This window comes from Alexandromys fortis, unplaced genomic scaffold (genome assembly GCF_014885135.2).
Source record: "Alexandromys fortis isolate MF-2015 unplaced genomic scaffold, M_Fortis_MF-2015_v1.1 scaffold_23, whole genome shotgun sequence".
NCBI lineage: Eukaryota > Metazoa > Chordata > Mammalia > Rodentia > Cricetidae > Alexandromys > Alexandromys fortis.
The window spans coordinates 6,190,983-6,206,255 of NW_026067907.1; the positions used below are offsets into that span (position 1 = coordinate 6,190,983).

Genomic DNA, 15,273 nt, shown 5'->3' on the forward strand with positions numbered 1-15,273 from the left:
ACTACCCGTAATGAGATCTGGTGCCCTCGTCTGGTGTGAAGATGAACATACAGGCAAAAACTGTATAATAAATAGATCTTTTTAAAAAATTTTATTTTTCTATGTTTACAGTAAAAATATTCTAAATTTACATTAAAAACTTACATAGAAAAATTACACTATTAAGTTCTATTTATGTGTCTGACTTTTGCATTGTATTTTCCTATTTTTAAAACCACAACATTGAAACATTGCTAAGATTAAAATTATTAAGGCCCTTTTGCTAAGCAAATCGACTCATGCCTGTTATCCCAGCATCTGAGAAATGAAGGCTAGGACATCAAGTGCTCAAGGCCATTTTTGACTGTGTAGTAAGACCGGCCTGGGCTATATTAAACCCAAGGAAAAATAAAGTTACATTTAGCGGACTTGGGATAAAGATTAAGAACTGGAGCCTCTGTGATGTTTGAGGTGTGGACTGCACGGTTTGTGACACCATCTAGTTGGGTTTCACGGTGAAACGCAGCACCTGGGAGGAGGTTGGCCTCTGAGGTAGAGGTCGAAGTTCATCCCCCAGGGTTTCTAACTAGGAAAAGGAGGGACAGTCACAGGAAAGTAGCAGCTCTGGGTTAACTCTGGAGGTGGCTGTGCTGTGAACCATTATGGCTGTTCACAAAAGATGGGGAGCATTCTAGGTGGTACTTTATAGGAAGGCCAGTACAGCTTCATCTAAAGTCTCACATGCTAAACATTACAACCCAAAACCTCCATTCAGACAGCCTGGACTGAGTTACACCCAGTGAGTTTCACATGAGAGGTGCTGGTAGCCAGGAGGAAGGAGTTTTCCTCCCCTGTATGCTTGGGGGTAAAGGGCATGGCTGGTCCCAGACCTGCAATGCTGAGATGGAGGTGCAGGTTGCCCGGCTTCGGGTGCCTTGGAGTTACCGTCACCCCTGATACCGTTGCAGGCACATGGTGCTTCTGAAGGAACAGTATGGCAAGCAGGTGGTCGTGAACCTGCTGGGAAGCAGAGGTGGTGAGGAGGTGCTCAACAGGGCCTTCAAGGTAATGCTCACCTTCCTGCCCAGCCAGGGGTGGGCAGGGAGAGGCAGAGTTGGGGCCCACTCACATGGTAGCACCGTGAGACCCAGGCAGCCCTGCACGCAGGAGTACTGAGGATAGGTAAGTACCCTCTGTAGGTTTTTAGAGCCTAGCGCTGGATGACTTAGGCTCTTAATGCTTTCAGTTTATTTTCTAGGAGCCAAGGGGTGGGAGAATGGGTTCAGTCTAAACAGAACTGTTTCCCCGAGCTCCACATGAGCAGAGGGGCATCCCATGCTCCCCTTAAGAGGTGTTCTCCAGGCCAGAACAGAAGGGCAGCCTAGCACTGGCCCGGCACCTTGGAGGCCCCACCTGCCAGTACCCACGGCATTGTGCTGAGTTGCTGCTGAGTCTCTTGGTTCAAAGCAGACCCTGTGTGGCTTCCTTCTGCCTGGATGGCCTTCAAGTCTCATGTTTGGGTTGCCAGGCGAGGCCATGTGCCAGCTCCTAGCAGGCTCCTTCCAATTCCTGGGTGGCCAGTTCAGAGCAGAGTGGATCCCGAAAGGGTGAGGAAGCAGAGGGGGCTGCTGACTCCACTCCGGCCTCTCAGCCACAGGACCCAGGAGCTGACCATCTTCTATCGAATACTCAGTGAACTGAGACAGCCTCCTCCACCCTGCCGAGACCCCACAGCCTCTGCCTTGTAGGAAAAGGCTCTCTGGTTGTGTTAAGTTCAAAGAAGTCCCTTGTGGAGACACCCTAAGGTCACCTTTGTGACTTCCACTACCCCCCTAACCCTTGTCTACAGGAAGTCACATCCAACCAGAGTGCCATTTGTCTCTACTTAGGAAAGCTGCATGTGGGGAGCAGGAGTTTGCTGGCTTCCAGTTGTCTTTGGCCAGACTTGCTTTTCCTGTTTAGTTTGTTGCTATGAGCAACAAGCTCACGAAATATCTCCTCCCACTTCTCTTGGCAGCAATGCCACTGCTTATTTTAAGGAAGGTGAGGGGAAAGGGGCAACAGAGAAAATCAACCTCAGTATCTCTCCAGTGAAAAACCGCAAATCTTTCATGCTATAGAAATGACAGGCCAGCCCCTCCCCCAGCTGGTGGCAATGCCCTGGCACTGGAGGGAAGGCCTCCTTTATCCCCAGAGGACAGAGATGTCCCAGGAGTTACGGATGGTTCCTGAACAGGTAGAATTAATACTACTTGGAGACAGGCCATGACTCTCTCTCCTGAGCTTCCCTTACCGGAGAGAAGCCAGAGCCTAGCAGGCAGCCTGGGCCCCAGCCGTTATCATTCCACAGCTGGGCAAGGCCACCAAATTGTTTTAGTTGCATAGGCTTCATTTTCCCCAAGAAGACTTTCTTGAAGGTAGCAGAATGTATCCAGTTGCATTCTGGCTGGCTGGAGCGATCCAGGGTCCTCCTAGTTCTTTGGAGCTCTCAGAGCCTCTGGATGGGCAGGTGCTGGGTTAATAAAGTGAGGTCCAGAGACAGGAGGCTGAAGAAGGCAGGCAGCCTGTCTCCTACTCCAGGGTGCTTTGGTGAGCAGGCTGAGGAAGTTTGCCAGGCCAGGGAGGCCGTGTGGGGAAAGGAGGCCTCACCTCTGTGAGGAGTGTCCTGACCCACCCATAGCCCTGAGAAGTCTCTCTCTGTGCCCCCGCTTTCCTCCTGGTTGGCACGTCCCTCCGTGTCCCCCACCTTCACTCGGGGTCGGGAGGGGCAGCACCTTCTCCGTCTTAGGCTGCACCGCTCTGCACTTCCTGCCCGTCATCTGAGTCTGGAGACTCAACTATTGCTGAGCCCATCCTCCTGGGGCTGGTGCCTGTCTGGATGGGGCTGGTTACCAGGGCAACAGGAGCTAGATTATGAGCTACATGGTCTGCCACATGTCGCTGTTCTTGAGGGCTGGGCACTTGGGCCACCTGAAGAACAGCTCTACCCTTCTCTCACCTGGGCCCCAGGAAGAGTGGGATGTCCCCCAGAGAGACACCCCTGCTCTGGGCTCTTTTGCCCTAGGGGGACCTTTTGCTCTTCTGCAGGCAAGATGTTCTTTGTGTCCTCTGTGCCCTTCAACCCCGCCCCCAGGCTTTTGTGTTATTTTCCCTTTCAAGGTCAGGGCCAGTCTACCAGCCTCTCTCGTGGGCGACAGTTGGGGACACCACCAGCCCCACCTTGCCTTTGCTTCCTGCTCCTTCTGTCAGCGGGCTCACACCCTCCCTTTCCCTTTACAGAAGCTGCTCTGGGCTTCTTGCCACGCAGGCGACACGCCCATGATAAATTTTGACTTCCATCAGTTTGCCAAAGGCGGGAAGCTAGAGAAATTGGAGAACCTGTTGAGGCCTCAGTTAAAGTTACACTGGGATGACTTTGGCGTGTTTGCGAAGGGCGAGAATGTAAGTCCACGGTGAGTCTCGGTGGGGGCTGCGGAGGCTGGGGGGCCCCTTAGCTCATGCACCTCAGCAGGAATCATCTCCCTCCCTGACTGACCGGCTCCACTGTTGTTTCCCGAATCATAAGCTCTGTGATGTTGGGATTCTGAGGCCCCGATCTTCTCTGCTCCCTTCTCTGTAGTCAGAGACATGCTTCTGAATTTAGCGAGAAGGCAATGCCTGGTTTTCTGGGAAAAAGACATGTCTGAACATAAAGGGCCGTATTCCAGCCTTGAAGTCAAAACTGGCAATGTAGCTCAGTGGGTAGAGTGCCTGCCTAGCATGCATGGAGCCCTGGGTTCAGTCCCAGCATCAAGCAGTACTGAGTGTGGCGGTGCACACCTGTCACTCCAGGCTTGGGAAGTAGACCTAGAAGGGTTAGAAGTCTGAGATCACATACAGTGAGTTCTAGGCTGTCCTGGGCTACCTGAGACTCTGTCTCAGAAACAAAAACAACCAGCCACAAACCCAACCAACCAGGCAAGCACACTCCCCCTTCCTCCCTGAGCTCAAATGACATGACATGACTTAGCCACATTGGGACAGGACCTATGAGGTGAGTGGGTGCAAAGCCATGGTGCCACGTCACTGGGCTGTGAGTCACCCTGTTCTGAGTCGAATGCAAAGGAGGTCCAGCTTCCTCAAGCCACAGTCTGTCATCGGGAGATCTCAGGTGTCTGAAATCACTTCCTCACAGAAACTCCCTAGTCCCCTCACTGCAGACACGGTCACCGTCACTCACAGACACATGCTGAGAACTTTGCCACCCAGTGGGTTGAACGAGGCCATGCTCTGCCGCCTTGTCTCAGTTCTTACTGTAAAAGGTACCTATTTATTTATTGCTATGATTTCCACATTTTTGGGCTTCTCTTGGGTGATGTCCCTGTTTAACCTCAATGCCAAGGCAATGCCTGGCTTTACAAACGCAAGACAGCAAGGCTATTCCCTGTAGAGGAAACACTGGGTACCTTCAGACAAGAGTTACAGTACGGTGTCAGAGGGTCGCCTTAGTGAGACAGCGGCATGCAGGTGCCACTTGAGTTACAGTGGTGTCGCCGTCTGGATAAACCCATTCTGTGTCAAAACCCCATAAAACTGCAAAACGAAAGGTTAAGTTGCACCATCCCAAGTTTGCCTGCCTGTGTATATTACCAGTGTGTGTTTAAACAAAAGCATGCAAAGCAATGCCCTTATTGACAGCTGGTGCAGTGCCAGAGACTCGGGTCTCAGCTTCTCCCAGGAGTCTCTGCTATGGACTATCCGTAAGGCCTATAGGATGTCATCGTTGTAGATAGCAGGAACCAGCCGTGCTTACAGTGATGTGGGGGTGTGGGCTGCTGAGAGCGTGTTCTCTGGTCTGCCTGTCAATCCTGCATCCAGGATCTCAAGGGATGGGTGCTGGGCTGTGCTGAGCTGCCAGGGAGGAGGCAGGGGGCTCTCTTGTGGAGTAGAGAGACCAAGGCCATGTGTGATCCTTCCATGTCTCCTGGCCCTAAGTTTCCAGGAAGGCACTCTGCGGATGAACTGTCTCGACTGCCTGGACAGAACCAACACTGTACAGTGCTTCATTGCCCTGGAGGTGAGTTCCTTGGGCCTTTGCTGTCGAGTCTTGGGCTGTGGGTGGGGCAAGAGTGGCTTTACTGGGCTGACTTTGCAGTGATAAGTCAGGTGACGGGGATGTGGAGGGGGAGCATTTAGAGCGGTTTCCTCAGTGGCTTCCTGCTTGTTCCACTATAGACCTTTCTCTGTCATAGTCACACTTATTTATATGCATGCAGAGATGCGTCCCAGATGCTGCGTGCGGCCCAAGAGCTCCAGGCGCCCTTAAGAAACTGATCTTCTGTAAAGAGATAGTCCTGACTATCCTCCAGAGCCAAGGCAGTATGAGACTAGCTGAGACGACTGGTCCCAAAGCCTGGGGAGGGACTGCCCGTGTGCCACTGTGGCCCTACCTGCCTGGCTGGCCTCTTACAGTTCCATCTGTGCCACCTGTTGTCCCCCCACTCCTTCCCAACAGGAATGGCACCAAGCAGTCAAAGAGGGGCTGGGAAGATGGTCTAAGCCAAGCTGGAGTCGGGGTGGGGGAGGGGGCTTCTCTGCAGCTGATGTTCCTCATGGGCAGTCTGATGAGCAAGGTGCTCACTTGGAGGCACTGGAAGGTTTCCTAGTGATAACCATGGTTGGTTTCTCTCCCAGGTCCTTCATCTGCAGCTTGAGAGCCTGGGGCTGAATTCAAAGCCCATCATTGACCGCTTTGTGGAGTCCTTCAAAGCCATGTGGTCTCTGAATGGGCACAGCCTGAGCAAGGTGTTCACAGGGAGCAGGGCCCTGGAAGGAAAGGCCAAGGTAGGGGCGGGCCAGCGGTGGTGGGAGGCCAAGGGAGGGCAGGATGATGGGAGGACAGGGAGGGGCAGATTGGGGGAGCAGGAATGAAAGCCCCCCTTAGATCCCTCTCACTGAGTGTTTGCGCCCACGCAGGTGGGGAAACTGAAGGATGGGGCCCGATCCATGTCTCGTACCATCCAGTCCAGCTTCTTTGACGGGGTGAAGCAAGAGGCCATCAAGCTTCTGCTGGTTGGGGATGTCTACAATGAAGAGTCCACAGACAAAGGAAGGATGCTTCTGGACAACACGGCCCTTCTAGGTAATGTATGCCCACCCTTGCCTGGGCTGTCCACAGCCTTGAAAGGACGGCAAGGCTCGTGAGTGGCATCTCCGACAGACCACCCCTTGGACAGCATTAGAGGGTCCTGCAGTCTGGGCTGCAGAAAGAACGCGTCTTTTATGCTTCCTAACAGTGACACCCAGGATCCTGAAGGCCATGACAGAACGCCAGTCAGAATTCACGAATTTCAAGCGGGTCCAAATTGCTGTGGGGACCTGGAATGTGAACGGAGGGAAGCAATTCCGAACCAATCTCCTGGGCACAGCGGAGCTCACGGACTGGCTTCTGGATGCCCCCCGGCTCTCAGGAGCAGTGGACTCTCAGGGTGAGAATGGTAACTCGGGAAAGGCCAAGCAGGGCTCCCCACAACCTGTCACAGCAGCTTGGCTTTGCACGCATTGCCGTGTAAAGTTTGGTAGTGGTATTTGCATTTTCCTTTATCCGCATGTTTAAAAGCACCACGGTCTCACCTTCTAGAATGATGACTGGCGGTATTACGTTAACTTCAAGATACTTTTTCTTTTCCAAGTACTTGGAGGAGTTTTGGGGGAGTCATCTGCCTTTCTCTAAACATGCAGAGATTTTGTGGTTCAGGATTAAACAGCGGGATAGTTGTCATCTGTAGCTGTGGCCTCTAGACTGTGCTGCTATCAGGAACCGACTAGAGCGAGGCATGCGGAGGGTGTTGGGCATTGCTGCAGCCCTTGTTCTCCAAGCCCACGCCAGCACAGACAGTCCCAGTCTGGAACTCTGCAATCCTAAAAGCTAGGACAGCTGAAACTTTTCAGTATTGCTGTGACGTCACACGGGGGCGGGGACACGGTGTCACAGGGGAGAGTGTTCCACTGCTGATCTGCTATGATGAGTCACAGTTGGAGCACAGCAAACTGAAGATGTGTAGAACTGTGTGTGTGTGACAGTGTACATGACACAGATGAATTCCTTGTATAGAATTGGGTGTCTTCCCCAAGATATCTCATTGCCTGTGTGCAGATAGTTCTAAATCCAGAATCTAAAACTCCTCTGTCCTAAGCATTTGGCAAGATTACTTAGCTTGCAGCAGCAGCGTTCATGGAGGCCTGGCTGCTTCCTACATTCCAAAACAAAGAACAGGTTCACACCTGGGTGATAAGTGGTTTAATACAGGAGGCCTCTCTTGCCACATACCCATGTAACTCTCACCTCAGGAAAGGAAGGAAGGAGTCAGGGTCTACAGTTCAGGATCACCATATCTGTGGTGGTTTGTGTTAGTATAGTTGTCTGAATGACACCAGAGGTAGCCCAGTACTGCCAAGGGAACCGAGGTGAGTTTCCTAATGCCATAATGGTCCCCTTCTTCTGCCTGGATAATAGGGTGTGGTTAAGCTAGACCCAATGGCAGTCTGGCAGCAATATTACGGGGAAGATGGCCGAAAGCTCCGTGGAAACCCACCAGGCTCAGGATAAAGGTGCCTTTTGACCTTACTGTTGCCAACTAGCTCAGACAGAGAAGCTGGTATCTCATTTAAAGAACAGAAAAGGCAGCTCTATGCTTTCGGCCCATTCAGCTACGGTGCCATGCGCCCAGCAGAGAAGAACACGGAGAGCTGGCTGGAGTTTCACCGCAGAGGCTCCTTCCTCCCTGGCAGGGGCCATATCACCTCCTGCATTTGGAACACTGTCTGCTCTTGATGGCTCGGGCACACGTGTGTCTGAAGAAGTGCCTGGGGGGGTCCAGTAAACGGCTGCAGGGATTCTGTGAAGCAGTGGCCTCCTTTGTAGAAAGGAGGGGCAGCTCCAGGCTCACTGTGCTCCACGGCCAGGCATCTCCTGGGCAGTGTCTCCTGTGACCACAAGCAGCCACCTCCAGGTCAACCTGACAAACACCGGGGAGCCACAAAATAAATAAGAATGTTGTTGTTCCTGCTCACTTAGGGTCTGGCTAGAGAGACTTGTCACCAGGAAGGGTGAGAGGGTGCTGTTCTTTTGAGGGACCAGACTGAACCAAGTGTTTCACTTGCGGTATCCAATTTAAATGTTACATTACCTGGTAACACAGCAGTTGCCCCTTTGTAGAGGGAGAGCCAGAGGTTCAGAGAGGTTCACAGGCTGATCCAGGCTGAACACAGGGAAGGGCAGAGGTGGCAGAGGTGAGCAATCAGCACAGGAGGGAAGTGAGGGCAGGCTCCGGTGCCTGGACCCCTGTGAGTGGCCAGGTACAGTGGGTTCCAGCAACGAGCAGGCATGGGCACGCAGAAGGAAAAGGACTCTGTGAAACAGGAACACAAGATCTGGCAGTTCTGATTTCCTTGCTCTCTTGCCTTGCTCCCCAGGTGATGGCAGCCCAGCTGACATATTTGCCGTGGGGTTTGAAGAGATGGTGGAGCTGAGTGCGGGAAATATTGTCAATGCCAGGTAAGGGGCCAGGCAGGAAGAACAAGGTATCCCTGGACCAGATGCCTTGCCAGGATCAGGGCTCCAGGTACCCCTAGAGCCAGCCTGTTTCTGGGCCAGCAGCCCATGGCTCTGGCTGTCTGGGTCCTCCTGGCTACATTCCCTGCACACACTGGCTGATGGAGGCTCTAGTCCTCTCTTCCTGCACACACTGGCTGATGGAGGCTCTGGTCCTCTCTTCCTGCACACACTGGCTGATGGAGGCTCTGGTCCTCTTTTCCTCCTGATTGAACAAACAGAAGGAGGCACTGGTGTGTGTCTTTTGTGAAGTGTTCCAGCCTGGGCGTTGTGTTATGGTTGAGTCACGCTGTCTTGGGGGCAGGGAGCGTTTCAAGGAGATTGCCTGGGAAGAAGTGAGGAGGACTAGGGCCCTGTGGGGGTTGCTAAGAAGTGCCCCCTCTTCATGCCAGGCAGAAAGGGGAGACTCCAAACTACTGGATCAAGACTTACTATAAAGTCAACCAGACATTCACCCTCCCTAAGAGACTGTCTTATTTCAAGGAACTCTGTAATTCTTAAGATCGTGCATATTTATTATGTGTCTATGCACACACCAGTGCACCACAGCGCTGTGTGGAGGTCAGAGATGACTTGTGGGAACTGATCTCTCCTTCCACTTTGTGGGTCTTGGAGCTTGAACTCAGGTTGTCAGGTTTGGTGGCAGGTTCTTTTACCCACTGGGCCATCTCATCATCCCTTAATGAGCTTTTAAAATGAATAAAGCAGGCTCTGGGGTGATCTTAGCAGAAGATCCTTATTCTGCTTGGGTGTCAGGGACCGGGGAAGCCATTGTGGTGTATGAGACACAATCAGAGCTGGGCCTGGTGTCGCAGACCTGTCACACCAGCTACTCAGGAGGCTGAGGTAGAAGCAAGATCCAGGTCTGCCTGCGCTACAGAGTAAGTTCAAGTCCAGCCTGGGCTTGTTAATGAGTTACTGTCTCAGAAAGTGAAAAAGAGGGTTGCTGCTGCTCAGTAGTAGTTTCCTGGCCTGGCATGTGCAATGCCCTAGGTTCAATCCCCACTACCACCAAAAACTCAAAAATAAAGCAAAAATGTGTCGGAGTTTGTGGGAGGGATTGATGCCTGGCACTTGTGTTGGGGGTACAGGCAGCGTGAAATAAAACCCATAGAAAAGATGCGTGGAGGCCACAGGGTGGGCAGTGGGAGACGGTGCTTCCCGCCAGCAGCATGAGGCATCTCTGACTTCTTTGCCTTCTCAGCACCACCAACAGGAAGATGTGGAGCGAGCAGCTGCAAAAAGCCATCTCCCGATCCCATAGGTACATCCTCCTGACCTCGGCGCAACTGGTGGGCGTCTGTCTTTATATCTTTGTACGCCCCTACCACGTCCCATTCATCAGGTAAGAGCACGTAGTTTATGAGCATCTGGGGACGCTTGTGAGTCTGAGTTTTGTTCTATGACTTCCTCCCATGCCCACCTCCCCCGACTCCAGCAGGAAACAGGACCAGCCTTTATTCTCAGTACACAGAGCAAGTCTCCTGAGGGAAAATGGGCTTGAATTGAATATTGTCTGGCAATTAAAAAGCCACCAGGGGAAAATCCTAACTCAGGAAACTGGCCTCCTTGGAGGAGTCAGGACCGATATCAAGCAAGCTCAGGCAGGGCGAGGAGCGGGTGTCTCACTCACTTTTCCCAGACAGGAATGCTCTGAGCAAGTGCTGAGTGGACTGCTCTGGGAATCTCCAGTGAGTTGTCTCTGTAGAATTCTAGGTAGGATCCATTTACCTCGTCATTACCTCTCTAAGGTGAGGGCTTTGCAAGTGTGAGGAACGGTTAGACCCAGGAAATGGGTGTTTTAGGAGAGGGTGTGTGTACGTTAGACACTAGAGGAGTTCGCCTTTTTCTGGCTTTCTCATCCTCTCCTGTTGCTACATGGTCTTGATGGTGGCCTGAGGGTTACTAATTGCTAGTGCGTATCCTGAGACCTGGCCAAGCACCTCCTTCACCTAGGGAGGGCCACTTGAATGCCCTATGTGGCCCTTGGCCTCTGCATTCATCATCTTCTATACCTTAGAAACACATCCAAGGCCCCACCCCTGCCACTGTGGTACTGGGACAGCTTGGTTGCGTCCCAGGGGTTTAGTGGAAGTCTGGGTAAAGGTTCATGGTAAGTCCTAGGGAGGGGTGAGGTGGAAGAGTGGCAGATGTTCCAAACCTGCCTGAGGACTTCCTACCTTGCCCTCAGTTTCCTGTCCTCTGGCCTCGTGGCTGTTTGAACCAACCCTTGGGCGAGTTATCACCCCCAGCTTGTTTCCCAAGTCGCAGGTATAACAGCAGTCTCCAGCTGTGGCCTGCTCACAGAAACATGAAGTAGCCAACTGTCTGGTCCTGGGACCCTACACACTGATGTTGGCAGAGACTGCCTGTTCGTTCCTGGCCACCCAGACCCAAAATAATCACAGAAACTGTATTAATTAAAACACTGATTGGCCAGTCACTTAAGTGTATTGGTAGCTAGCTCTTATATCTTAAATTAACCCATTTTGATTAATCTGTGTATTACCACGTGGTTGTGGTCTACTGTTTGGCGTCTGTCTCCTTCGGCAGTTACATGGCTTCTCTTTGACTCTGCCTTCTTCTCTGTCTGCTAGGAATTCCCACCTTGCTCTATTCTGCTCAGCCACTGACTGAAACAGCTCTATTCGTTAACCAATAAAAGCAACACATATGCAGGAAGACTTCCCACACCACACTGATGCATTTCCCCAGTGCATTTGGCCAAGGGCATTATGGAAACCGACTCCTGGGTCAGCTTCAAGCCTGTTTCCTGGTTCTCAAAGCTGTCCATCATGAGAGCTGAGGGGTGCGGGAGGCACAGCAGGGAGACGCCTTGTGTCCTGGCTAGGGTTTCCTATTGTTGTGAAGAGACCATGACCACAGCCACTCTTGTAAAGGGAATATTTAACTGAGGGTAGCTCTCTTCCAGTTTCAGAGGTTCAGTCCATTATGACCATGAATGGGAGCAGGGAACATGGTAGCATGTAAGGCAGACGTGGTGCTGGAGCTGAGAGAACATCTTGCAGGCAACAGGAAGTTGACTGACTGTCACACTGAGGGAAGCTTGAGACAAAGAGACCTCAAAGCCCTCCTCCACAGTGACACACTTCCTCCAACAAGGCCACAATTCCTAGTAGTGCCACTCCCTTTGGGGACCATTTTCTTTGAACCCACCACACGCTTGCTGCTTCTGCTGGGGAGAAAATGGGGCAGACACAGGAGTATGTTGGTAGCCTCACAGGATACTGGTGGAGGACCTGACAGGCACTTCTGATCTGACAGAGATGCCTCCCACTCAGGCTGTGTTCGGCAGTGAGGACCGTTGACCACAGTCATTGATCTCCAGGCTCTCAGCTACAGGCCATCTCCTGTTCATATCTTAGGTATCATCTCATAGGTTCATATCTTCCCACAGCCCACAGAGCGTGCTATTCTTGTATTACAGGGATGTGGCCATCGACACCGTGAAGACTGGCATGGGAGGAAAGGCGGGGAATAAGGGCGCCGTGGGCATCCGCTTCCAGTTCCACAGCACCAGCTTCTGCTTCATCTGCAGCCACCTGACGGCCGGGCAGTCGCAGGTGAAGGAGAGGAACGAAGACTACAGGGAGATCACTCACAAGCTCTCGTTCCCTGCGGTGAGTGGCATGTGTGTTGGCTGTGCACTGGCTGTGCACTAGTTGGCTGTGCACTGGTTGGCTGTGCACTGGTTGGTTGTGAGCTGGTTGGCTGTGCACTGGTTGTGCACTGGTTGGCTGTGCAGTGGGTGGCTGTGCACTGGTTAGCTGTGCACTGGGCCAGCCTGCTCAGTTCTGCCACATGTGGCTTTCTAGATTGCTAAGAGGAGCCCCACACTCACCCCCACCACCCCCCTGAAAATCTCCACCGTGGGAGAGGGGAGGTGTGCTGTCATTCTCGGAAGAGGGACCGAGTCCTCTGGTGTCCTATCACCTCCTACCTCAACTTCCTAGAAGTCCTTGCTTGGGTGGCCTAGCTTTTCTTGGGTGCACTTTGGGGTATTTCGGTTCAGATGATGGACCAAAATCCATGTGGTCATGTGAAGAAGATTTGAATTCAAGTAATATGACTTCCTTTTCATGGTGGTAGTGTGGATTTTATTTTCTTCTGCTGCACACACACACACACACACACACACACACACACACACACACACACACACACACACACACACACGAACTACCATTTCCAAACTGGCCAATCCTTACTGAAAAGCCATAGTCCCCTAACCTATCTGCCCTGAGGTCTCCAGTAATGCATGCCACACTGCCCTCTAGTGACAATCTAGAGATTTCCATGCTGAAGTCAAGGGAAATCTATTTTCAAATTTAGATTTTAGTGTTCTCCTTCCCAGGTAAAGATGATACCCCCAGCACCTCAGCCTGATGTGTGGGCTCCACTTGCTAGACAGAAAAGTATGACTTAGATGTCCTTGCCACAGATCCCTCCAGCTTCCTGGAATTCTTCTCCTGTTGGACAGATCGGTTCCCTGGGAGAACAGGGCCTTTAAGGCTGGCCTTCCCAAGGAATCGATGCAAAGCAAAAGTGCATCTGGTTTCAATGATGAGTATCCAGATCCTCGCTGTTGTTTTTATTTCTCAAGTTAAAGAAGAAATAAGTTAGGGAAATTTCTTACTTGAAAATGGGAACTTTGAAAGAGTATACTCTGGGTGCATTCCGATAATTGGAAGTTTTTCTATATGGTCCTTCTCTTCCTCCTCCTCCTCCTTCTTCTGTAGAAAGAAAAGTTGAATGAACTTATAAACTGGTTCTCTGTACTGGTTGTGTGGATTACAATAGCCACTGACCACAGGCAGCTATTGAAATTTAAATTAATTTAAAATCACTTGCATTTTGCCTTAGTCAGTCTTCTGTTGCTGTGAGAGACACCATGACCTTGGCAGCTCTTTTAAAATAAAGTGTTTAATTGAGGCTTCCTTACAGTTTCAGAGGCTTAGTCTATCACCAGCACGACAGGGAGTATGGTAGCGCGTGCAGACAGCAGAAACAGTGACACTGGGCCCACCCCCAGTGACATATTTCCCTCTACAAGGCCACACCGACTCCAGCAAGGCCACACCTACTCCCACAAGGCCACACCTCCTAATCTTTTCAAATAGTGTCACACCCTAAGCATTCAATTTTAGGAGCCTGTGGGGGCCATTCTTATTCAAACCACCACATTTGGTTGTGTTCAAAATACTTGGCCTGTACTGGCCGGTGGCCGGTGGCTCCCTCAGTCAGCAGCATGGAAAGCATTTCCACTGCCACAGAGAAATGCATGGCTTGGTTAGGGCCATCTTAATCTGTCCGCACCATCAGTGTGAGTGGAGAAATTTGAATACCATAGTGGGGGGAGAGCTGAGCTAGGTGGACCCGGGTTCAAATTTCAACTTTATCATGTACTAGCCTTGCGGCTTTCTTTCGGTGAGTTACACAATTCACGCCCAGAGGGAGGGGTCACCTTCGTGTCTGCTGTGTGGGCTCTGTAAGGATATAGGGTTCACTTGGAGCAGAGCCCTATGTCACAGCAGCTGTGCTGGTCCGTGTGTCACAGCTACTGTTGCTGTGCCAGGGAGGAGCTCTGGAAGGACTGGCTGCAGATGATTGGCTCCTGCGGGGCAGCATGGGAGGCTGGGGAGTGATGGAGGAGTCTCCAGTGCTGCACGCGGTTCCTTCATGCTGAACGCCTGGGAAACACCTCTCAAGATTCAGACACAGCAGGGAGGAGCGCAGTGACAGAGTGGCTGTTGGTATGAGTGGTTTGGGACTTTGTCTGGACCGCTCAAGAGCACTGTTGTATAAGATAGAAAAGCAGGGCTGAGGATCCGGCTCCTGTTTATCCTGCACTGTGTACACCTGGGTGTGGAGGTGCACTCCTGTGTAGGCCTGCGCTGCACGGGGCCCTAACTCAAAAAAATAACTAATTAAACAGAGATGCAAATTACATAAGGGTTTCTTGGCAAGTTTATGGGATTAGGTCAAAATGAGACACTCTGGCGGAAAACTTAAGACTTGTTGCTTTCCCCTCCCCTGCCTTCCTCATACTTGGCGATGTTCCTTACAACTTAGGGGAGAAACATCTTTTCCCACGATTACGTGTTTTGGTGTGGCGATTTCAACTACCGCATCGATCTTACCTATGAAGAAGTCTTCTATTTTGTTAAACGCCAGGACTGGAAGAAACTTATGGAATTTGACCAGTTACAGCTACAAAAGTCAAGTGGGAAAGTAAGTTGTACCTTTAAGGTCTTTTCCGCCACTGTCACGGTGCCGAGTGTCGTCTACTAAACGCAGGTCCTCCCATGTTAGAACTGCGAGTGGCCTTAGCGCGGGCTCCGATGGTGCAGAAGACACGAGAAAAGCAGGACGGTTCAGTCACACCGCCTGCTGAACACAATTAGGCCCTGGCTGGTCACACACAGGGTCCCTGTGTCTTGCTGAGGCTGAGAGGCTGTCTCACAGTGGGAGGAGTAAGGGGTGGCCACTTTCCCCCCACCTCTAATTGCACAGTGTCCTGTACTTCTAGACAGATGGAGTCATCTTCTCTGAGGCTCCCCAGAGAGGGTCTGTGCTCAGCCTGGGTCGTGGTTGTCTTCTCGTGTCCCTGTCTGACACGTCAGATGGACCACTGTGTTGGAGGTGTCGAACACTGGTGTGCATGGTCTACCTGAGCCAAT

The 15,273-nt window shown here is 51.7% G+C and overlaps 1 protein-coding gene across 4 annotated transcripts in view; it reads left to right on the forward strand.

Annotated features, from left to right (window-relative positions):
• Window positions 1-15,273, forward strand: part of Synj2 (synaptojanin 2) — a 95,102-nt gene that overhangs the window by 63,544 nt on the left and 16,285 nt on the right. For 3 of the 4 annotated variants that reach the window (XM_050135782.1, XM_050135780.1, XM_050135781.1), the window contains exons 7-16: window positions 948-1,044; window positions 3,259-3,431; window positions 4,954-5,035; window positions 5,653-5,802; window positions 5,935-6,100; window positions 6,255-6,446; window positions 8,434-8,515; window positions 9,777-9,917; window positions 12,021-12,213; window positions 14,666-14,824. In XM_050135782.1, the coding sequence (XP_049991739.1) occupies window positions 948-1,044; window positions 3,259-3,431; window positions 4,954-5,035; window positions 5,653-5,802; window positions 5,935-6,100; window positions 6,255-6,446; window positions 8,434-8,515; window positions 9,777-9,917; window positions 12,021-12,213; window positions 14,666-14,824 (1,435 nt within the window). The remainder of the gene's footprint in view (window positions 1-947; window positions 1,045-3,258; window positions 3,432-4,953; window positions 5,036-5,652; window positions 5,803-5,934; window positions 6,101-6,254; window positions 6,447-8,433; window positions 8,516-9,776; window positions 9,918-12,020; window positions 12,214-14,665; window positions 14,825-15,273) is intronic. The other variant, XM_050135783.1, reaches the window with a different exon arrangement.